At 40.0% G+C, this 24,244-nt stretch overlaps 1 protein-coding gene and 1 pseudogene across 1 annotated transcript; both read left to right on the plus strand.

The window, feature by feature from the left end:
* The first annotated feature begins 14,273 nt into the window (after nucleotides 1-14,273).
* LOC116290397 (uncharacterized) lies at nucleotides 14,274-23,659 on the plus strand. The gene is made up of 4 exons (XM_031697417.2): nucleotides 14,274-14,322; nucleotides 14,440-14,715; nucleotides 21,899-22,158; nucleotides 22,579-23,659. The coding sequence occupies exons 1-4, from the start codon at nucleotides 14,297-14,299 to the stop codon at nucleotides 22,713-22,715; spliced, it is 699 nt and encodes a 232-aa protein (XP_031553277.2). The 5' UTR covers nucleotides 14,274-14,296; the 3' UTR covers nucleotides 22,716-23,659.
* LOC148904716 (uncharacterized) lies at nucleotides 18,075-19,188 on the plus strand (annotated as a pseudogene).
* Nucleotides 23,660-24,244: the final 585 nt, after the last annotated feature.

Here is a 24,244-nt window from a genome sequence, read left to right on the forward strand (position 1 = left end):
TGGTGCGCATATCGATCCACAGCGCGTACTTATCCTTAAAGAATTCCTCGGGACTTACCTGGTCGCCAAACTTACGCTTTGCCTCCCTGTACACGTCTTCGGGCTTTATTCCCTGCGAGTAGACCTTGTTTGGAACGCCGTTAACGCTTACCCCCACGTTAGTAATGTTGGGGTTGTGAAAGGCCTCGGAGTCGCTCTTACCGGCCTCGTAGGGTTTGGCGAACACCAGCATTAGCCCCGTGAGACTTCTTCGGGGGAGGTTAATGCTTTGGTTGATAACCTCGTCCGTCTTATCCAAGAAGCTAAATATCTTATACATCACTACGTGGTCGTAAAGGAATGCCTTCCCTGCGCTGTATTCCATACCGGCGCTACGGGCCAGCTCTTCGCTGTACACGGTCTCGTACTGTAGCTCTAAGTTGGTAATAGAGTATGGGGTTGTTGTGGTAAGTGCAGTGGTCAGCCCACCAATGATGTTATTAGCATCTGCTAAAGTTACTTCAAACTGTAACTCGGATAACTGTCTTGGGTAATACACACCGTGATTCGTAATCACTTCAAAGTCCAGTGGTATGACATACTTGCTACTATAGGCGGTCTTTATTCGCTTTGCGTCTGCTACTGCGGTTTCCCCACTGCCGTCAGTAGGTTGCGTTTTCGTAGGTGTGCGGACCTTACGTAGAATGACACTACCAATTCCCTGCTCTATCTTTTGCGCGCGGTCAAAGGCTGTCAACCATAAGTCTTTGTACGTGGTATACAGATCGTACCTATTTAAGTCCAGCAAGGATTCCCCGGCGAACTTTACGCGCATCTTAGAAACAATGTTGCGACCCACGTTGTTAACGATAATTCTTTCGTCTGTGGGGCTTGACTGTACCGCTAGGTCGAACCTTAAAGCCAAGGTACCGGGTACTAGGACTAGGTTATCCGTTAGGCGGGGTACGCCTACGTACAGGGTTTCCCCTGGCTTTGCGCTGCTGGGGGTAAAGGTGACCCGGTGAAAGGTGCGTTCTGCTTTCAGCCCGCCAACCTGCTTAGGTAATACGTTGGGATTTAACTTTGAGCTTATCATATATAATGGAAGTAGAAGGAACAGACCCCGACTTCGATCCCACCACTGAGGAAGGTCAGGCTGACATTAACGACGGTGATGAAGAACCGCTGCTTCCCACCCAACAAGTCGACGATTCCCTAAGGGATAGGATTGCAAAGGCCCTAAGACATCCCAAAGCACGCGAGTACACGTTTCCGCGTGAGCACATAGAGCTTCAAAACATGGGCGAGCCGGAAGCAGCCGCGCGGGAAACCGTAGAGTGGGCAACGCAAGAGCTAAGGCAACGTCATTCCCACTTTGATGCTGACGACGTAAAACTCACAGAACGCGGAAACAAAGTTCTCATAAGCGTTCAAGACCTGAGATTTCCTGACAAAGACCGCTGGACGAAACCACAACCCCTCTTTGATGAGAATGGTGACGTTAGGGGCGACGTCTCAAGATTAAAAGGCTTTCAGCAGGCTACTAGGAGCATGTTAGAAAGGTTGCAAACCCTGAATGAAAAGGTTGCGCTAGAAAAACGCGTCGAGGAACTACAAGAAACGTTAAAAGAAAGGGAGGAAGAATACGCAAAGCAAACTCAGCTAATTGTCGATGCTGAAAAGAAGTTCGGCAACGAAAGAATGGTAGAAATGAGAAACCAGTTGGATAAAGCCCTGCGTGAAAGAGATAAAGTACAAAGGGACCTGGAGGAGGCCAAAAGCTCAGGCGCCTCAACGGAAGCGCTGCGGGAAACGTTGGAAGAAAGGGAGGAGGAATACATGAAGCAAAACCAACGACTCGCCGACGCACATAGAAGGGAGGTCGAATTTAAAAATCAAGAAATAGCTGAGTTGGTAGACCAAAGAACCCGAATTCGACGTGAAAGAAATCAGGCTCAAAGGGCTCTTAACCTCGCCCTGCAAGAGTTAGACTTAATTAGAGACGATACCGAAAACCTACAAACCACCATAGCTGGCTCTTTGGTGGAAAGGCGGCGGTTAATGGCTGAAATCAATACTAAGGAGGAACAAATCCGGCAAAGAGATCAGGCCATCGAAGACCTGGAGGGGCAAATGGAGCGGCAGCAAGAAGTAATCGAGGACCAAACTCGTACCGAGGAAGAAAGGGAGGCAGCCCAAAGGGAAGTAGATACGCTCGAAATACGCCTAGCGGAATTGCGGGCTCAAAAGGAAAACCTGGAAAAAGAGCTGGGGCTTACCACCAAGGAAAAGGTAAAAAGAGCTCTGGTGAAGTATGGTATTCCGCTGACATTTGCGGTTGCTATTAGCACCGTAGTAGGAGTTATCCTATCCACGCTTAAGGCTACAGGCGCGGGCGTAAAGAAATTAGGCAATGGGCTGACGGACTTGGGAAAAAAGATGGCAGCCGGTCTTCCTGGGCTGCTGGGTTCGGTTGTTTCCTTGGCACTTAGGGCCGGCGGAGAACTGCTAAAGTTCGTGGGGAATAACATTTGGATCTTGGTTGTCGCTATTGGAGTGGTACTCCTGAAGAAGATGAAGGGTTAATCTTATCCTTGTGTATTATGTCAGGCTTATCGTCGTCGTCGGACGCCCGAGGCATCCTCAACTGGGGATAAGTAAAGATAGTATTCGCACCGCCTTGATAATGCGGAACTAGCGGCAGCACACTCATGGTGCTAATGGGCTTATGATTCCAAATCTCATTAGGGTTGTTAACTAGTCGATTTACGTAAACTATGCGGATGTTAAGCTTACTATTTGGGAAAAGTTGTAGCTTAACACACTTACAATTAACCACCATCTGAAACGTTAACACATAGAACGCCTCAGCACTATATACGTATGGCTGCGCCGAGAAATGAGTAGGCTCTCGATTATTAGTCAATACCCTAAAGGGTGCTAAAGGCTCGTTATTCTCATCTATTAATCTAAGCCCCATACTAGATTGATACGCCATGGAAAAGTCAATACTACAAATAATCAATGCAAGGCCTCCAACCTCGACCCACATTCCGATATCACGCCAGCCGCGATGTTCAAAAGCTCCATCCGTTAAGTAATAAACATGACGGGTTTCCCTCTGATGTGGATTCATATATTTCAGTAAACATAGTTTGCTTCTAGAGACTAAGCACCGTCAAAGTGCTGATGGTTGCGTGGTTATAGACTGTATCTCTTTGATTTTCTATGCTATTCATGCAAACGCTCCCTGAGTCATCTACGCGCATTTGTAGCTTTACCTTTCCATGGCAGTTAGCAACCATATGAAAAGTCCAAGTCGTAAGATTCTCGGGGCTATTCGCTGGTGGCTCTACGGAGAAATGCGCAGGCTCCCTGTTGTTCGTCTTCACACGCATAGGCTGCAGTACGCCATTCTCATCCAGGAACCTAAAGCCGACGTTGGCGTGACTACTCGTGCCAATGCAAATACTACAAAGGATTAACTTCTTTCCCGAGTAGTTCAAATTCACGGACATGCCCGTGACATCAACCCAAGACGCCTGGGTGTATTTTTTCTCGCCTGTGTAAGTCGTATAGACACAATCTACTCCAGCTACGTAGGGGTTGTTCATCGCCATATATAATAGCTCAGACCAATGCTTGCAGCTGCTAAGCCGGCCTTTAGTAAGTTATGGTCATATTCCTCAGGTATCGTAGGCAGGACCTTCTTTGATGGTTCCTTAACTACGGGTAGCTTCGTTTCGTGTGACTTTTTTGGCTCCTCTACGAAGTGAGGAATGCCCTTGGTAGTATCAGAGTTCACGTCATTCACCCCAAACTTCATATCCTTAGTAGCTCGTTGAAGTTTGTTGTTGTAACCCACAACGGAATTAGTGTTGATGACCAAATTACTTGGCATCAACCAACAACCAGGCGACAAAGCGTAATCCAGCCGCACTTTAGATTGCTGCACCGCTAATTGATATCTCTGCACCGATTTAGATATGTCATTTTCTATTATTGCGGACTCAAACAGGGTTAGTAATTCCTGTTGCGTTTCCTGTGAAGCGCCTTGGGATCCAACAATGGGGCTGCGGGTATTTACCTGCGCTCCCAGGATGCAGTACACGAATGCCTCTATGCTGCGGTTAATCCTAGCGAAATTCCTTAAACCTTTTCCTTTCATTAACACAAACGGATCCCAAGTGCTAGGAAAAATCATTTGAATCCTATCAATTAGCGTGTTATTATCCTTGCGACTGCCCATATCGTAAAACTCTAATTCCTTCCCGGGGTATTCTTGGTGATCCATGTCTGCCGGACGCGCAGCATTAATACCCCAAACGTAAACAATGCCCAACCCATGCGTCTTACCCTCCTTATAACGAAAGTCTCTTTGCTGTGGCTTAAACTCATTCATTAACTTTTCCAGGGCGGCGGAGTCATAGCGGTTATTCATCGAATTAAATGCCTTATATCCTGGTAGGGGTACGTTAAGCTCCTTCAACAACCTCCTTACCGTAAAGGCAACGTGAAACCGCATAAATGAAATATGAAACATGTCCGCGGCAACCCCACAACCTTTAGTGGCAGCCCAAATAGCAAAGTTTAACTGCTGCGGCCAATACCGCATGTTGGGCCCTGCTAACCATTCCCTGGCCTCTTTACCCGACGTATGCTTCAACATCGTCTCTTTAAAGATATCCCTTACTACTACGTCAAATGATTGCTGACCCACTGGAATCTTCAAATGCGTTACCAATTTATCGAAGTCGTTTATACCACCTTGGGCGTCGTAAAATGGGTAATCTTCCTTGGTTAACAATAAATTATCTGGGAAATTAGCTGAAGCTTCCTTATGCACTGGCGTAGGCTTGGGTACCGGCTTAGGTATTAAGTCCTCATTGCTGTACATTCGGGAACCTTGGTAATAAATACCATCGGGTCTTCTCTCAAACTTACTAGGGTCTGCATGTGGGAACATCTTCCTAAATGCTCTCCAGTTAGCATAATCCCTGTTATCATGGTGTGGCTGCTGCTGAATGTCATTCCCAAAAGCGTCGTACATTAGTATATATAATGGATGTTATACCATCAGCACCTCCACTTTATCCTGATTTACCTAGGGAGGGACCTAACAAATTAAACGCTGAGAATTTCCGCTTGAATAAGGCAAATCTAATCCTCGCTTACTTAGAGGGTCGAACAAAACACTATGAGGAGGTTAGGAAAAAGTATGCTAGAGCTCGAAGCATACTACATAAAATCGCGATAACTTCCGGCTCCATGTCCGTTGCGTTAACAGGCACCGGCGTTGCTACCTCACTCACCGGACCTGGAATAGTCGTTGGCGTTCCTTTGGCCAGCGTTGGAGCCGTCTGCGGCATTGTTTCCGCTGTTACGACAGGCATTATGAAGCAATTGTCCGGTAAGATATCCAAGCACGACACTCACATAGCCCTAGCAAGAGCAAAGGCTAACACCATCGCCGACTTGGTGTCTCAGGCTCTGCGGGACCGCAAAATCAACGACGTGGAGTTTTCTTTAATCCTCGCGGAGGAAAAGAAATACGCGGAGTTAAAGTCGGGCAATAAAAAAACCATCGTAAAAGATCTTTCCGAGGAATCTCGCAAAAAGATCTACCAGGAGGCAAAAGAAGAGCTACGAAGAAAGCTCGCTCAGTAGACATCTGCTTCGAAAAGAGCGTTGGGGGATTTCATTTGCACATTTCATCTTCTCGGAATCCATTCTAACAGCGGGTGGTTGGGGTCTATTTCGTAAAATATTTCGTAGATTACGTCAGGGTAATAAGGAATATCCTTATCCAGCCGACAAAATATCCACTCGGCTCTTGCCATGTCAGAAACCTCGGGAATAGACTTACCGGTAATTTCAGACAAAAGATAGGGAATAGCTTTGTAATATTTCCCTAGCTTTAATTTTTTCAGCGTTTTCCGTAGACTTCGTGGGGTTGGCTCTTCTAAATGGTCTATGATTTTCTTCTTTACTTTGTTGTTTAAATATACCGGTCGATAACCTTGGATATGACTCATCCAGTCCCTAAAGTATTTTATTCTCTCATAAGGTGTTTTCTTACGACCTCCATTGGCGTAATATTGCTCTCTGGTAGCATTTGGTACGGCATTACGAATATTCTTACCACATTCGTAACACTGCGCTGACGTGTCGTCTTCTATTTGCATTTTCTTACCACAACACCAGAAACCCTTGGGCTTAGGTATGTTAACTTTGGATCTTAGGCAAATTATACAGAAGTCATTGGTGAACTTTTTACATTCATGCATATATAAGACAAATATCTTAACATTCGCGCAACATATAACAGAACACGGGTAATTCCCGCGGGGGACGCTAGTGCATAAACACGGGCAATTCCCGGGCAATTCCGAATGGTGACCGCGAGTCCCCCTTACTGCCTACGGGTTTGGTACGGGTAAGGTGGACAAATCGGATATTTGCCTAAAAGTCCGTAGAGTTGGCTCAGATAATTCCCGAGGGGGCCGCCGTTACGTGGGGGCAGATAATCCCCGGCGTATTCCGAACAGTGACCGCGAATCCCCCTTACTGCTGCTTATCAGTGTTTAAATATTAACAAATACCAACAGAAAAGTAAAGAATGCACAACTTCAACAATACAAACATTTTGAAACTCGACGGACCTTGACTGGAACACGTAAATATTCTGCACAAACTCGAGGCTAACCCTGTGCAAATGAGTCTGTAATCAAGAAACACAGCGGTAATTTGGAATTAGAAAGGGGTCTATTATATTTTTTTCACAGGAAATGAAGTACTGCGATCAGCAAGGATGTCTGGTAAAAGAAGGTAGGTAGTCTGGCCACCAAACCAGAAACACTCCCGACCTTTTGAGTCGTATATTAATATTTCGAGTAATGAAAAATATCGAAGTATTAACAAATTACAATTGTTAATACTTATTAATTATTATATTAACAGTTTTTTCTCAAAAACAGTTTTAAAAACTGTATACTGCTTGCATAGTATACAATTGTTAAAACTGGAATTCCTTGCCGACAGAGATTATACAGCCTCCATAGTTTTAGATAGGCACTTAAGAATGGACTGAATCAATTATATTGAATATCGTAAATATGTATTTTATTAACTGATATAAGTTATAAATATAGTATAGTAGTAATAAATTATGCGTTCGGTGTGTGTAATGAAATAGAGAGAATAAGAGAAAAATACCAAATGCCCTTGGTATGAAATGTAGGGTACTCGTGAGGATCCCAGAGCGATATTTTGCCTCTATTGGTAAGTTGAACACCGTAAATATGTACGCAAAGGATAGACATAGTATAGAGTAGTAATAGATTTACAAATTAGATTAACACATCGGACTAGAATACCAAAGACGTGGGTTCGATTCCCGCCAAGGGCATTTGATATTTTTCTCTTATTCTCTCTATTTCATTACACACACTGAACGCATAATTTATTACTACTATACTAGAGTGAAGTCATTAAACCCCAGAAATAGATATTAGACTAACACACTTCAGACCTTAATTCCATTGTTTTCTTTTGTGTCTATTTGGCTATTACACGTTAAATTGACTAATAATTTTTATTTCACGGGTTAAAGGCCTTCAATCTATGTCTATCCTTTGCGTACATATTTACGGTGTTCAACTTACCTATAGAGAAAAAATATTGCTCTGGGATCCTTACGAGTACCCTACATTTCATATTCCGGCTGCGTTACAAACGTGTGGTTAGTCATTGTAGTGTAGTGGTTAACACATCGGACTAGGATAAAGAAGGCGTGGGTTCGATTCCCGCCAGGGGTGTTTGATATTTTTCGCTTATTCTCTCTAAGTTACAAATATGTATTTTATTAACGTCTATTATTTTCAGTTATTATATGGTCATTACTATCATTATTAATTTATATTTATTATATCTATTTATTTATTTTTATTTAATATCGTTGTGATGCTCATGGTGTTAAAGATAATAAGGATAAATGTAGAGATGTAGAACAAACTCTGAAAACCAATAGTTGAAAGTGGGAACTGAGTAAATAATTCATTATGGTAATTGAACTGGGTGGAGTGCAAATTGTATAGGAAATCGCATGGTTTCGAGTGCACTTTGGAATAAATTTGGACGAGCAGGTTTTCAAAAAAATCAAAACTGCACGAGCCCGATAGGGCGAGTGCTATTTGAGCTTTTTGAACTGAACCCATGAGTGCAAATTTATTCCAAAGTGCACGAGAATACCATGCGATTTCTTGTTAATAATATAGATGCAAAAATTTGGAACCAAAATTTCTTTGTACAGAAGTATTATTTACCTCTTTACGGATAAAGTAGGCGAAAGCTCTTGAAGTTTCAACATCAAGTTTCAACGTCTCTCGCTTCAACTTTTTCGTCAAGTGACTTTGAACAGCTGTAAAATGGCCCAACTGCTGTTTTCTTTCCTTCTTAATTCTCAAATAACAAGCAGCGAGTCCTCCTTTTGCCATTCTCAACCTTTTTTGCTGGTTTTCAACTGATGAAGCTTGACTTTTTTAGCATTTTTGAATCCATTTTTAAGATGAAAATCCGCCATCTTGAATTTTCTTAGAACTTCCAGAGAGGGAAGGCTGTTCTGTTGCTATGACAACTGCTGTGATCTGATTGGCTAGTTTGAATTTCTTTTGTCTTTTCAACCAATCACTGAAAAGTGTTTCACATTTTTGCACTGGTGTTTCACATTTTTGCACTGGTGTTTCAGGAAAACAGCACTGCTCTCAACCAATCAGAAGTGAGAATTTTTTGCATCTATATTATTAGGTCTGAAATCAAACGCGCAATTACAAAATCGCACGACCGCGTAGCGGGAGTGCGATTTTGTAATCGCGCGTTTGATTTCAGACCAAAATTGCACTCCACTCAGTTCAATTTCCACTTTATCATATCCATTTTGAAATGCTTTTTTGAAAAAGACGGTTTTTTTTTCAGTTAAACCGACATGACTTACAATCTACAAGCAGTCGATTCAAACATGCTGTCAAGAGAACTTGTTATACTGATCGAGCAATGTTTCTCATTTTGAAAACCAACACTTTCAATCCAAAACTAAAATGAATTTATATATGACCAAAAGGCATTATATGTATCAAGAATCATTTACTTACATTAAATAGCAAGACAAACCTGCCCAAAAGGGTTGTAAAGAACTGGCTGTTGTCCATACAGACAATGCTCACTGCTTGTTTTTACGCTTTTCAACATGTTAAGATCACACTTGTGCCGAGAAAACAGCAAAAATCAAAAGTTGTTTAGTCCTTCGGTTGTCCTTAAGAAGTCACGTAGCTCAGCAAAGATCTTGTTCTTAAGAAAAACTTCTTTTAATGACTGTATTTTCGATGTGTTTTATGCTTTAAAGGTTGAAAAGGAAACCACTTTTCACGATCAATCGCCAAGAAGTCACATTCAAAAGATGCGAATTGTATTTTTCCCCACTGCTTTTCACTGTAATATCTTCAACTTACTTAAGCAGTTACTTTACAAAGATGCTTTTGACAATTTTAAGTGCTCAGTTGGTCAATCCTTTTTACGGCTTTTTAAGGTTTTTTTTACGACTTTTTACGGTAAAATCGTTCTTCAGATTTTCTTTTTTTCTTTTTTTTTTTTTTTTTTTTTTTTTTTTGAGCCGTGGCTCTTTTTTTTTTTTTTTCGCAAGAAGCGGCGAGCTCAACACTCAAATGGATTCCTTAATATAATTGGCTAGAAAATGACATGTCTCTCTTGTGATTGGTTCATATCAGATGATGTGCAAAATCGTGCAATTTAGAGTAGCCCAAAATCGTGCAATTTAGGCTGAAATCACTGCTGCAGGGAACCAATCAGATTGGAGGATTTGGTAGTGATTTCAAAATGGATGTAATAAAAGATGAAACTGTTCTCTTTCTAGCTCCAAAATAATTTTCAACTTCCATATTTTGTTTACACTATTGGTTGCATAAATTATATTATTCAATTTGAGTAATAATTTTTCAGCTTTACCAGGTGCTTGGTACAGACTCGATGCCTCGCTTTACAAGCTGGTAAGAGAGAATAAAACCTGGACAGACGCCAGACAGCACTGCCAATCTCTTGGAGGAGATTTGGTATCTTTTTTAACTGAAATGGAAAATACCTTTGTCTTGAAAACATTACTTTGGAGTAAGTAAAAACGACGCTTTTTACTCTTTTTACTTCTTTCCGAGTGGCGGACATTTTAACCACCTTTTTAAAATCCTGGATCCGCTACTAATCCACGGGTTGCACCATACGTGAAGCATGGTGTGACGGCACTATATTTCAAATGCCGCGACAGCGCGAGTTCGTTGAGTTAACGCAAAGGAATGAGAACGGAAAGTAACTTTACAAAACAATTTATTGAATCGCACGACTGAATAATTTTAACTAATACAACTTGAAATCGTAAATATCACACGCTAGGAAAATAAATATCACTAAGTAACCAATACCAATCACACATACTAAGCGATTAAATATAGGATATCACACTTCTAAATTAACTCACTATTTTGGTTACACTCCACACTCGGTAACAAGAGAAGAGGTGCACTCATACCTTATAAAGTTGTTGGAAGCGTACCAAGTTGTTGTAGCATTCGGGTTCCCGACTAACACACCAAACTAGCGTGGTAACTCTCCTTTTATAGTCCAAGGATCTTGAAGGACAGCTGCCAGTCTAGCTCAGTTTTATCTTAACAACCAGTATGTCGTGCACCCCCCTTACTTAGCCTAGTTGGTAACTATGCAGTGAGAAATCTTAGTTTTCTTACCACTTCGTAATGAAGTACATAAAAACGTACATACTCCTAAAAAGACTAACTCTTTGTTTACCATCTTATGAAAAGAAATCAAACTTTAACTCAATTTGGTACGGGAATAACTTGGTTAGAATTTCCGAAATGGTAAACAGAAAATATCGTAAACAAGTCATAAACTAAGCTAAAATATTAAAATGATATTTAAGGACAACCCAGATTTAAGCGTCTGTGGCAACCGCGTATCCAACAAAACTAACTAATTTCTAAAGAGATCGTAGGTTAATGAAGATTTAGCGCTAATGAGCACATGGCTAAACAATACGCGAACTAACCCGAATATTCCCGTGAGATCGTTACAATCGGAACCGATTTGTTAGCGCATTGTTTCAGCCATGCACAATCTATTGCTGCGGATTAACTCGTTATTCTTTGTAGTAAGAAAAGACTTCCTAAAGTTACTATAACTTTTATCCTGCTATTATGACCAACTGGGCTTGAATTTGACTTATTGACTAAATTGAATTAAATATTGAACGGTTGAGCTAATCATTAACTCGGCTAAAATTCTCTGTCGTCACAATGGTAACACTCGACTAAAGTCCAACAACCTAGGAGTTATATGAGTTAAGTGATTCATTTTTTTCTTAATAAGGGCAAAAATAAGAGAAAACTGATGTCAACAACATACCTGTCAAATCGTCCGTCATTTTCACGTGCGTCTCGCCCTCGACGCTTCAAGTTAAAGTCGAAAAAAGTCGACTTTATTTGACTTTGTTTGACCAAAACACACTCACATTTTAAAAAGATACATAAACAAAGTAACTGATAAAAAAGCTGCCTTCTTGGAGGAAAATAAAACAGTCTCTATGGTTCAGAAAAGGCACGCTATGCTAAACCGGCAAACTCTTGCATTTGTCAAAGAACAAGAGATTACGCAGAGGGGAGAGGGGGAAATTGAAAAAAATACGGTAATTTAAATTTTTTTAATTTGTGCAAAATTTAACGCCCTTTGGAAAATCCTGTCTACGCACCTGAGGAGGGTCTGGAAAGCTTTCCCGCGAGAGTCTTGTTGTTATGTGGTAATTTTAAACACGTGATTGATTGTTGCCATAGCTATTTTTAGGTGGTGTTACAACGGACCAACTTGCGACGCCGATTTTTTGCGCAACACTGCAGGAAAATCGTTGTCGTGTGTCGTGTAACATAGCGCCGAGGACGATTTTTCGCGCAATTTTTTACTCTGCAACACGTTGCAAGTTTTTGATCTGACTTCAAAAACTTGCAACACAAGATGAAGAATTTTCAGCAAATCAATGTGTGTAACATGTCCATCGCCGATTTGACGCGCAACAAAATGGCGCCGACTGTAGAAGAAGTAAGTTTAAAGAGTACAGCAACTGCAACAATTGTCTAAACCTACTGAAACAGACAAGATAAAACTTTTGTAGTTGATAAAAAATGATAAAAGCAAGAAAAGAAGAAAAAAGATAGCGCGTGGACTGAATACTAAAGTAAATGTTGCGCGAAAAGTTGTTCCCATGTAACAACATGTCAAAAAAAATCGACACACAAATGGCGCAATAGTGTTGCACGAAAATTCGGTGTTGCAAGTTGTTCCGTGTAACACCACCTTAAAGATATCGAATGGACATTGACTTTTCACTCAGGCATGAACCAAACAAAGACGTGGAGAGGTATTTTCCCTGCATTTGAATTCACTATGAAAAAATAAAATTCATGAGTTTCGGATTATCATGATGGGTTTCGTACAATCTTCTGTCTTCGTTCACTCATTTCTCTGGGAATATACTATGCAAATGTTCTTTTTGATCTACGTTTCGACCATACTTCGTTGGTCTTCTACAGGATCTGGCATTCTTGAAAATTTTTTCCAGTACTGCTTTACACGGTTCAAGATTCGAGCAGGTGTGTGAAATCTTCTGTCTCTTCACATGTTGTGTGGCATTTTGCATTTTATTGTACTTGGATTCTGAAATTGTTTCTGGAAGATCTTTGTGATCCATCTAGCGATCGCAAAGCTCATCAGGCTTAGAACTGTATGGGTTGCTTTTTCTTAAGCCATCTACCCTAAGGCCGTTGTTATCACTTTCTAAACAAGTTAGTCAGTAATCTGCACACAAGATTCATCTTCGTTTAATAAGTCCGTCAAAGACGCTTTCATAACTGATTAAAATTGTTCTGTATGTCTGATCATCACACTAGCTTCACTTTCGAAACTGTCGTCAACAAATACACAATTCAACACTACAACTATCTGGAACGATCTGCCGCTATCCATAAGGAACGCTCCATCCACTGAATCTTTTAAAGGAAAATTTCAAACATTCCTATTTGACGCATAAATAAATATATATTTTTAATAGCTAATTAATATAATTCACAATTTTTATTTATTATTATTGCTGTTTTGTTGAGTGTCCGACATCGTTCCCACTTGTCATTCCCGCGGTTAGGAACTGTTGGGTTGGGGGGTGTTGCTCTTAACGAGTGATAATTTTTTAATGCATTATATATTATATATTATATATATTATATTTTTTTGGAACTACTCTTCAATATTTTTATTATTTTTCAGCTTTTTAATTTTTCATTTTATTATCATTATTATTTTATTATTATTATTATTTTTCTATGATATTGACATTTATTCTTTTTATTAGCTTTCCTTTCTTCATTTTCTCATGTTGGGAGTCTGACATTATTCCCGCTCGTTCCATCCCTTGTAGATTTGCGAGTTGGGGTGATGTCAGGCTCTCAGCATGTGATAATTCGATATTTTAACATATACTGTAAGAGCATTGAGATGTCATGTAATGCGCGTTTAAGAATAACATTGTTATTACTAACTAAACTTGCAAGAATTACAGCAGTCCTCGCAGTGATGTCATCATAACAGGAAGATTGGGTCCCAGGTCCCGGACACTTGTTGGTGCTCAGTGACAGTTTACAAAGGCCAAAAAAAATTTTTTTTCAAAAGCTGAATTTGAAAAAAATTACACCATGCTAATCAGAAACTCATAAGTTGTATTATTTCATTACAAAGTACAGGGTGAAAATTTGGTTTTCTAAGCACATTAAATAAAGGTTTTTATTCTCAATAAACATGGAATAAACATGGCGCCTAGTGTTAAAGGGAAATTTAGTATTTTTTGAGTATGGGATAAACATTCAAGGTCTGGCGATGATTAAAATAAAATTATACGTGAAAAAGAAAAGCAAAAGTTACAAAATATGGTAAATTAAAGTCGGTGAAGACTGAAGAGGGGAAGGTCGTGTGGGGCGCATTTAACGTTTTCTGAGACATGGGACAACGAAACAAAGAGACAACAATCCCCTCGTTACATCTGGCAATGGAATATTAATTAACAGGTTCTCTAAAGGAAACTTGATAATGATTTTACTGATAGTAAAATTCTCTTATCAAGCTCGGTCTTATTTAACGTAGGTGCACTAATTTCATTGTCTTCGTAGACTGGTACACACCACTTGCCAGATACAAGATGGATGGAACCGATCAGAATCTGAGGTACCTAATAAATAAAACATTTTCGCAAATAGTTATCTAAGAAAATATTGTTTTTACTTTGATTTAGAATATATATTTAAGTAATAAATCGCAAATTATTTTTCTTGTACTTTGCAGTTTGTTGGGTGGTGCTGCCGTTGTAAATATCGACAACACTAAGGCTGTTTACTTTGATGGAGTAGATGACCAAGCTACCATACCACGTGTTGACATTCTTACTACTGACTTTACTATTGCTGTTTGGATCAAACCCGTGACACCTTGGGGATGGGTTAACACTTTAATTGAGGACTTTAAGAACGGAGAAATACAGTTCACCATCTATTTTTATTATGGAGGTTTGACAGTCAATTTACACAATTCAGACAACGATCGCATTGGCCTAGGTCATGGGTAAGGCATCTATTTAATGAGAACATTATCTATTGCAAAGCATTGTAACTGTTTCATTTATTCAGATTTCAAAAAAATTATGAATAGTTAAGAGGCAATGTCTGTAAAAATCAAACATAATCGAAAATACGTGGCCAAGTTGAAAAAATCGATTTTTTTCATATTTGGTCCAAAGATGTAGAATACCATCCCAATAAACGTACTGATGTTCATTTTGAATAATTTCACTTTTATTTTGAGAAAATCGTGAAAATCGATTTTGGCCGTCGGTGCCCTCATTTCAGCCTAAATCCGAGGTGAAAATGGTAGGTCTGAGAAAGGCGATCGCGTTTAAAAATGAAGCAAACTAGAGAAGATCTGTTTTTGAAATAAAGTAAAGGAAAGATTAATGATTATTTTAAGCTAAAAAATGAATGGGGAAACGCGTTCTAATAAGCGAACAGGAACGTTTTGTAAACTACATTTTTCGGGTTCTCAAATATTTAAATTTCACCCTTAGTTTGCAAAGCGCATTTTCATGTGCACCGGGTGCTCGGATTTATCTGAAATTCCAGCCATAATACCTTCGAATGTTCAGCAAAATGATATGTAAAATTCAGCTTGGGTTATTCAATGAGCGCTTTATACGAAACTCTCGAATTCAGAGAAATTTGCGTTGTTTGAGCTCGGCATCCGACGAAACCTTTTCGAGGCAGACATAAATATATTCTTAATATATTTTCTTGGTGTTCAGTTCTGACATTTGTTTTGATATTATTATTTGTCGATTGAATATTGAGCAATAAATTGTATTTTTTTGCTCTTTTTCGACATTGGTTTAAAATGCTGTTACTTATTAAAAATTATAATTTGAAACAAGCATGTAAACACACGCGTCGGCACGATCTATATGACACTTATAAACAAGCCCATATAGCTTCAGAGTTCTAAAAAGAGTTACATTTATGTCCAGATTTAGGACATTTAGACTAAAAAACACCGGGAGATCCTACCTAAAAGATAAATTGCTTGATTATTGTTCATACCTAGTACTGAATTTCGGCTTCTATAGTTTTTGCTCGTCGTATACTTAGACAGTAATGCTATGTTGGTAATCATAGCAAGGGACGTAGCGAGGGAGGGGGGAGGGGGGAGGGGGAGGGGGAGGGGGAGGGGGGAGAGTGGCGATCCAAAAGTTTGACTAAAGAGACTAAAGGCTCGTTACGGCCCTTGCAATGATTACCAACACCCGCTTGACTAGTAAGAACATTAATTTTCTTTTTACTGCTTTCTCATTATTTGGATTTTCATTTATAAAACCGATTATGACAGCAGGAATTTTCAAGAGAATAGATATTCCATTTACGCCATTACTACATTTCATAACTGAACCAGCTAGTATTTTTACGATGAAGTCTGGAGCTGAGGTCCATAAGCAAAATGAAGAGCCGTTAAAATTGATCTTGGGCTTCCTCGAAATGAAATTTATGAATCTAAAGAAAATACTTTGCAAAATTAGACAATTTTCTACTCCTCAGCAAGGAACTGTACGTAAAATGAAGTCACCCGGCCTCTGCTGAAATGCTAGTTGGATTAAAGGTAAATTACGCATTACTGTCTAAGTATTATACGACGAGCAAAAACTATAGAAGCCGAAATTCAGTACTAGGTATGAACAATAATCAAGCAATTTATCTTTTAGGTAGGATCTCCCGGTGTTTTTTAGTCTAAATGTCCTAAATTTGGACATAAATGTAACTCTTTTTAGAACTCTGAAGTTATATGGGCTTGTTTATAAGTGTCATATAGATCGTGCCGACGCGTGTGTTTACATGCTTGTTTCAAATTATAATTTTTAATAAGTAACAGCATTTTAAACCAATGTCGAAAAAGAGCAAAAAAATACAATTTATTGCTCAATATTCAATCGACAAATAATAATATCAAAACAAATGTCAGAACTGAACACCAAGAAAATATATTAAGAATATATTTATGTCTGCCTCGAAAAGGTTTCGTCGGATGCCGAGCTCAAACAACGCAAATTTCTCTGAATTCGAGAGTTTCGTATAAAGCGCTCATTGAATAACCCAAGCTGAATTTTACATATCATTTTGCTGAACATTCGAAGGTATTATGGCTGGAATTTCAGATAAATCCGAGCACCCGGTGCACATGAAAATGCGCTTTGCAAACTAAGGGCGAAATTTAAATATTTGAGAACCCGAAAAATGTAGTTTACAAAACGTTCCTGTTCGCTTATTAGAACGCGTTTCCCCATTCATTTTTTAGCTTAAAATAATCATTAATCTTTCCTTTACTTTATTTCAAAAACAGATCTTCTCTAGTTTGCTTCATTTTTAAACGCGATCGCCTTTCTCAGACCTACCATTTTCACCTCGGATTTAGGCTGAAATGAGGGCACCGACGGCCAAAATCGATTTTCACGATTTTCTCAAAATAAAAGTGAAATTATTCAAAATGAACATCAGTACGTTTATTGGGATGGTATTCTACATCTTTGGACCAAGTATGAAAAAAATCGATTTTTTCAACTTGGCCGCTAGATGTTTGATTTTTACAGACATAGCCTCTTAAGTTTATAAGCCTTATATACTATACATTTATTGTAATGAGGGGTGGCAACGGATTTTGTGGCTCAGTAGTTTTTGTACTTTTTCTTCTCCAAAACTACACTACAACCTAAACATCACAGGATCATGTCTAAACCCCAGGAGCACAGTTTTGAGAGCGAAAAGTCTTGGAAATTTCACCATCTTTCCAGAAAATACAGAGTTTGATGTTACGTTTGCGTCGGTTTGGCGTTTTGTCGATTCAGCGAACAATCGGCTGCATTCCATCAATTGCTCTCCGTTGTCTTCCTTTCACACTTGGCACAAGGTTGCTGTTCATCTCTATCCCGTTGGTCATTTAGGTTACTTGTCTCGTCGTGTCAGGATCAAGCGATACAAGTGGACGTGCAGTTATTATTCAAATTATTCAAGTGCGACATTCCATTGTTTGTTACAAGGTGATTTAGTCTTTAAACTAAATCCTGGCCCTAATGACAATGACAATAATTCAATCTCTCGCCCAACTTGTTCCCATCCTCGCTGCACTCTACAGCGCACTCAGTCAAGGAACTCTTCGAATCTTATTAATTTTGAGCGGCTGCCTTTTAATACGAATCCAACTCGCCATTGTCATTGTGCTTATTCAACTCAATTTCTGTCAATAACAAAACTGCTGACATCTTTGATTTTGTTTGTGAGTGTAGAGCGGATCTGATTGCCATCACGGAGACTTGGCTAGGCGTTAATGATGATGCTGTTCGTGCATAGCTTTGTCCAGATGGGTACAAGTTAATTGACCATCCGCGAATGGATCGAAGGGGTGGCGGTACAGCCTTGTTGTTCTGGGAATCATTAGCTGCTACGAAAGTTGACGGTGGTGCAAAAATGTCGTTCGAGTTTGCAGAATTGACAGTACGGGGGGCATCTCATGATGTGCGTGTTGCTATTGTATATCGACCTTAGTGCGACTCCCATGATTATACGATCCATCATGGTACGTTTTTGAGAGAATTCAGTGGCTATCTTGAGTCTGTAGTGCTATGCAAAGAGCAGTTGGTGATCTGTGGTGATTTTAATATTCATGTGGATGTGCTGGACGATAGTGATTCGATCACATTACTTGATCTATTGGAGTCATTTAGTCTACGACAGCATGTGATTGGCCCCACCCATATTCATGGACACACTTTGGACTTGGTCATCACGCGCCAGTGTGACCAGATCATTTGTTCGACTCCTCATATTGACCTTTATCTGTGTGACCACGCGGCTGTCACGTGCAGCCTATATTCTACCAAGCCTTCCCTTACTGTAAAGACCGTTTCCTATAGGAAATTTAAATCAGTTCGTGTCGCCTCCCTCAAATATGAGCTCGCTGATGTGGAGTCGTGTCAGAATCCGCCGAAGAATTTGGATGATCTCGTAGCTTCCTATCACGCAACTCTTGAAGCTGTTATTGACAAGTATGCTCCTTTACAGACCCGAACTATTGTCACCCGCCCCGCGAGTTCCATGGTACACAGACGCAATTAGACAAGCAAAGAGGGAACGTCGGAAAGCTGAAAGGAGATGGAGACGTACGAAACTTGGCCATCACCTGGCTGATTTTAAAATCAAGCGCAATGCTTTTAATAACCTTCTCAATAAGGAGCGTCGCGAGTTTTACGCTAATTTTATCGTGGAAAATAGTGGCGACTAGGGAAAACTGTTTCATTCCAGTAAACGCCTGTTGATCCAGTCACGTGGCGATGGTTTTCCTCCAAATGTTGATGCACGTACTTTTGCAAACGACTTGGGAAAGTTCTTTGTGATGAAAATTGATTTGTTCCAGAGAAAGCTTGGTGCCGATCGTCCAATCTCAATAGCCCCTTCTGTGTCTACCACTTCTACTTCGTCAAGGCTGAGTCTTGTCCACTGCTAACTGTGTTTAAGACCTTTCCTGTTGATGATGTCAAATCGCTTATGCAGCAATCGGCCTTGAAGTCATGTTCACTGGATCCTATGCTCTCTCGTTTGGTTAGTAAATGTGATGCTTTGCTGCCAGTTATTACTACCATCATTAACATGTCATTACAAAGTGGGCACTTTCCTGGCGATTGGAAGGAGGCTCTGGTACATGCGTTACTTAAAAAGCCTGAACTTGACATAATATTTAAGAACTTCAGGCCCGTCAGTAACTTGACATTCATATCTAAGCTCATGGAGAAATCGGTTTTCCATCAAACCAATAATCACATGGTTGCAAATGGGTTATATCCAACTACACAGTCGTCTTACCGAAAGCACCATAGTACTGAGACCGCTCTTCTGAAAGTCAAAAATGACATTCTTTTGAATATGAATAAGCAGCAAGTGACTCTTCTAGTGCTACTATCATGCAGCGAGCACTAGATTTGCTTGGCGTGGGAGTACAGTACTTGAGTGGTTCAGATCGTACTTATAGGGTCGCTGTCAGCGAATATCTGTTCGTGGATGCCAGTCTGAGAAGTTTAATTTGGACTGCGGGGTTACTCAGGGTTCTTGTCTTGAACGCTCTTTACTCGAGCTCCTTACTTGATGTGGCAAAAGATTATCTGCCGTCCGTCTATTGCTATGCAGATGACACTCAACTATACGTGTCTCTTAGTCCCACAGACGAGACTTGCCAGACATGGGCTATAGCAGCTATGGAGCAATGTGTGCAGAAGGTTAGGGAGTGTATGTATGATAAAAGGCTATTTATGAATGAAACCAAGACTGAGTTCTTGTTGATTCGCACTAGACAGCAGCTCGCTAAAGTTAACATTGAACATGTCAGTGTTGGTAATGTTAGTATAGCTTCGCACTTCCCTGTTAAAAATTTGGGAATTTGGTTTGATTCAAATTTATCTATGAATAATCACATTACTATGACTAGTTGTGCTGCGTTTTAATATTAATACGATATCAGAATAATAACGACTTTATCTGGGATAAAGTTGCATCCAAGTTAAGATGAAGCTTTATCAACGTCTCACGTATGATCCCCGGCGAGCGATAAAATCTCGTCTACTAGCGCCCCTATCTTGACTATTGCATGCTGGCTCTGGTGCGCGTTAAGTGGAAAGAGAATGTGTTTCGCTACTGGTTTTCTACTTTTGCGGTGCACGTAATTTGTACGTGGGACCGATGTATTTTGCTGCTGGTTTTCGAGTTTTCTAGTGCACGTAAAAAGTAGTAAGTGGGGTGAACGCCAATACCACCGGCCACAGCCCAGATTGGAAGAACGTCGATTACATTGACTAAGACAAATACTGGTACACACGCAGAGTCAAAAAAGCCATCCATATTAGACTACGGAAGCGTGGATACCGACCACTCGAAAGCACTCCGTCACGCCCACCACCCGCAGCTAGCCAATCACAACTCTGGTGCGATTATGGAGGGAGCCAGACTTACGGTATATAAGAAGACTACCTTCAAGTCTACACCACTGCCTGATGAAAACTAGCAGTTGCATTGGAAACGTCGCGGTCCTCCGAACTGCCACAATCGTTAGACAAGCGAAAAAGTATAATTTTTTGGGGTTAATGTGTTTTGCTACAAGTTTTATAGCTTTGTATGTGGTGCACGTAGAAATAGTGGATAATCCCAGGAAATTCCAGCTTGACACACCAATCACCTCCCCGGGGCGTTCAATTGAGCTTGGTGAACGAGCTTTCCCCTGGGAGCTACCGGCTCGCTACCACCTCGGAGGTCATCTCCCCATAATTTAGTGCCACTTTAGGCATGCTTTGTGCGTGGGAGCTCTTAGTGAGAATATTATACTTATTATGAATGAGTTTTTGAAGCTGTTCAATAAACTCGCAGATCGTGTTTTATCAGGTCTAAAACCCCTCGGCTATGCCTCGTGATTTTAAACCTGACATCCAAATATTTGCCACACCATGGCTAGTGGGAATCTTCCTCCTCAGAACTAAAGTGTTTCAGCACAGAAGCTGTGATAATTATTCAGATCACTGTAGATAGATCATACAAGGCCTAAAACGGAAAAGGGTTTACTTCAAGCAAACCATAGAGATTATAAACCACAAATTAGAAGATGCACGAGTTTTACTCCTCCTTTTAACTATAACCAGGGGAGTATCCAAGGGAGGGTTCCATGGATTCCAGAAACCCCCTTTGAAACCAAACTTCGTGTTACATGTGAGTTTGTAATCGATTCACTAAATGAATAAATAAGTAAACACATTCACGGATACTGTTTTCCGTGTCCCTATGAAACAAAATTCTACCCATAGTTAAACTGATTTTGATTCAAATTGCCATCATCAAATTGCCCTTTACCTACTGTTGTGACGAATTGCGAGCGTGCGACTTCATGGTCAGCCTCGTTTTCGTGCTATAGCTACAGTCCACGTTGGTTTTTGGTCGCCAATAGTTAGAACTCCTGCATATTTATTAGTGGATATTCAAAAACCTTTTTTATTGCGACCCTTGTTTTTTGCAACAGAAATTAATGATTTTATTTTCTGGCATGAAATCAAACCTAAAACCCCTCTTTCAAAACTCCTGGGTACGCCTCTGGTAACGTCTTGCAGTGGCACAAGTTAGGTATTCTCCATAGCAAATTCTTACGAACCGATGTGAACTCATAAACCTGTCTGTTTCAGGGGCATTCCTCTCGACCAATGGACCCACTTTTCCCTCACATGGAATCGAGAACAGATGACAGCAAAAATCTTTCAAGACGCCATTCAGAAGAGATCCAAAACCGTGACCTTTCAAAACATTGATCTGTATGACAATCCATATCCTGTCTGGAGGATAGGTGCACGTGATGGAGCCAGCAACAAATACTTCCATGGCTGGATAAGAGACTTGATCGTGATTCCGAAGGCCTTATCAAGGGAAGACATTCAAAAACTGAAAGGTAATGAACGCAACTGTTCTTCAAAAGAAGATCGACGTTATTCGTGCGCAGCATGTATTTAATCATATCCCCACCCACCCACCCCATCCCCCCGAGTTGAGTGAGAGAGCGGCGTGTGATAGTTTGTGTAATTGTTGTAGTCGTAGCATTTGATTTAGATATCAGTTTGCGGGTGCAAGCAATTGTATTTAAGCATGTTTTACATGTTTTACATGCTTAAATACGATTGCTTTCTTTTAAATTCAGTTTGGTTTCATTTTGCTGGTTTCATTGGGAAAGAAAAAATACTCTCACGATTAGTAAAATCTGATCAACCTTATCACTTAAAAAAGCACCGGATAAGATTAATGTCCTGGTCAATAGATTTGTAGTAATGAACACACCAAACGAATATAACTGGAAGAATTTATTTAAATTAAGATGGCGAGGATTTCAAAGCTTGGATTGGACTGAATGACATCACTACTGAAGGGCTTTTCCAGTGGTCGGATGGAAAACCCTCACCTTCACACAGACAAGCCTCACTGCTGACAACACTGATGCAAGAAATTGCGTGAAAATGGTAAATACAAAAGAATGGTTTGCAAAAGACTGCAACTCAAAGAGTTCCTTTATATGCAAGAAAAAATCAGAATGATGAACTCAATCAGAAAAAAATAATGATTTTGAAAGAAAAGTGCTTTTTATAGACCTACTTCAAAAAACGTTGTTGGAGGCAATATGCCATAGGTCATTCCGAAGTAAAAGGTAAAAATTATAGGCATACGCCTAAAGACAAATAATCTAGAAGTTTTACTGAAATGGTTTCTTCTACTACAAGCAACACTAAAGATAAGAAACTCAATTTATTCCAGCTGTAATTTGAACCTGGAAGACATATTCCCTTTCGCTTATCACCTATTGCTCAGCTTTTTTTGAAAAAGGTATATATTCAAATTTACCGCACACATTCTTCGATAGGTAGTGGTCGCTTTTGCTCATTTTTTGTTCTCTACATTTCTTGATCACAATTGTACTAACTCGTGCTTGTAACATATTTAAAAATTGCAATCAAATAATAATGATAAAAGTACTATTGATCACCGTAGCTGTGAATGTTTAATAACCAATGAAGTGCTAAATGTAAATGGTGCAGAAAAACAATACTTTCTACTTTGCATGCCGAAGGGCAGATCCAGGGGATCCAGGGATCCAGGATAGAGCTCTATATGAAACTTAAGGTGATTCGATTAACCATATTAAGTCTAGGACGGTTGAATATTACTGACGTAAGGATCATCGAGCGGTCGCGTTGTTGTTGGTATAGTACAAACAGAGTCAAGTACGGAACGGCCGTTAAAGAAGTAACGCTCATCGGCTATTTAAACCGTTTGACTTTTGGAAGAAAACGGCTGCATTATAACAGCGAAGGAACACGGACACAAGATAAGTAAACAAGTATAACGTTAATTTAATTCAAATAATCGAAAGGAAAACAAAACCTATAGAAATCCAACCACGTTCGTTGTCCTAGTGCCCTTGGTTTGCCACAGGGGTGAAATAAATCTGTATGAATCATACGGATAGACACGCCCCACCCCCCCCCCCCCCTCTCCCATCTCAACCATTGGATCCCTCTGTCAAAAATTCCTGGATCTGCCCTTGACGTTCAAGTTTATTGCTCTCAGTATTCGTAGTGCTCTATTATGTGGCACAAAATATGCTTTCAAGTTTGTTTGTTTATCGGTTGCGCACGAAAAACGCATGAATATGGATACAACTCAAACAAATAATATTATACTTTATTGAATGAAAAGTGGTCTGAAATGGGACAACATTTAGCCAAAGCTATAAAGATCTATTGCCCTGACAAGCGCGACATTTGCTTAGGTCGTCTCCTATTAAGGTAATTCCCTTGGTTTCAACTGCGCATTTTTATGCGCATAGGACTGAAGCATGGATCTTACCCAGTTTAGCTATTTTGTTTCATACTAAAAAATGTGTTCAAAACTAAATTTTCCTTTTTTCTCTTTTTTTTTTTTAGTGTCGAAAAATTGCATATTTTTCATAAAACGTTCGCCCAGTCTTCCCTCGAAAAGTGTATGTT

Source organism: Actinia tenebrosa, unplaced genomic scaffold (genome assembly GCF_029948245.1).
Source record: "Actinia tenebrosa isolate PJP-AT-01 unplaced genomic scaffold, QUT_ActTen_1.0 PGA_scaffold9__36_contigs__length_13948895, whole genome shotgun sequence".
NCBI lineage: Eukaryota > Metazoa > Cnidaria > Anthozoa > Actiniaria > Actiniidae > Actinia > Actinia tenebrosa.

Bases quoted from the DNA above. Each gene is read 5' to 3' on its own strand.
- LOC116290397 (XM_031697417.2), top strand. From the start codon at position 14,297: ATGGATGGAACCGATCAGAATCTGAG. The intron at 14,323-14,439 runs GTACCTAATAAA...TGTACTTTGCAG, and splicing joins GGAACCGATCAGAATCTGAG to TTTGTTGGGTGGTGCTGCCG. The intron at 14,716-21,898 runs GTAAGGCATCTA...TGTCTGTTTCAG, and splicing joins CGCATTGGCCTAGGTCATGG to GGGCATTCCTCTCGACCAAT.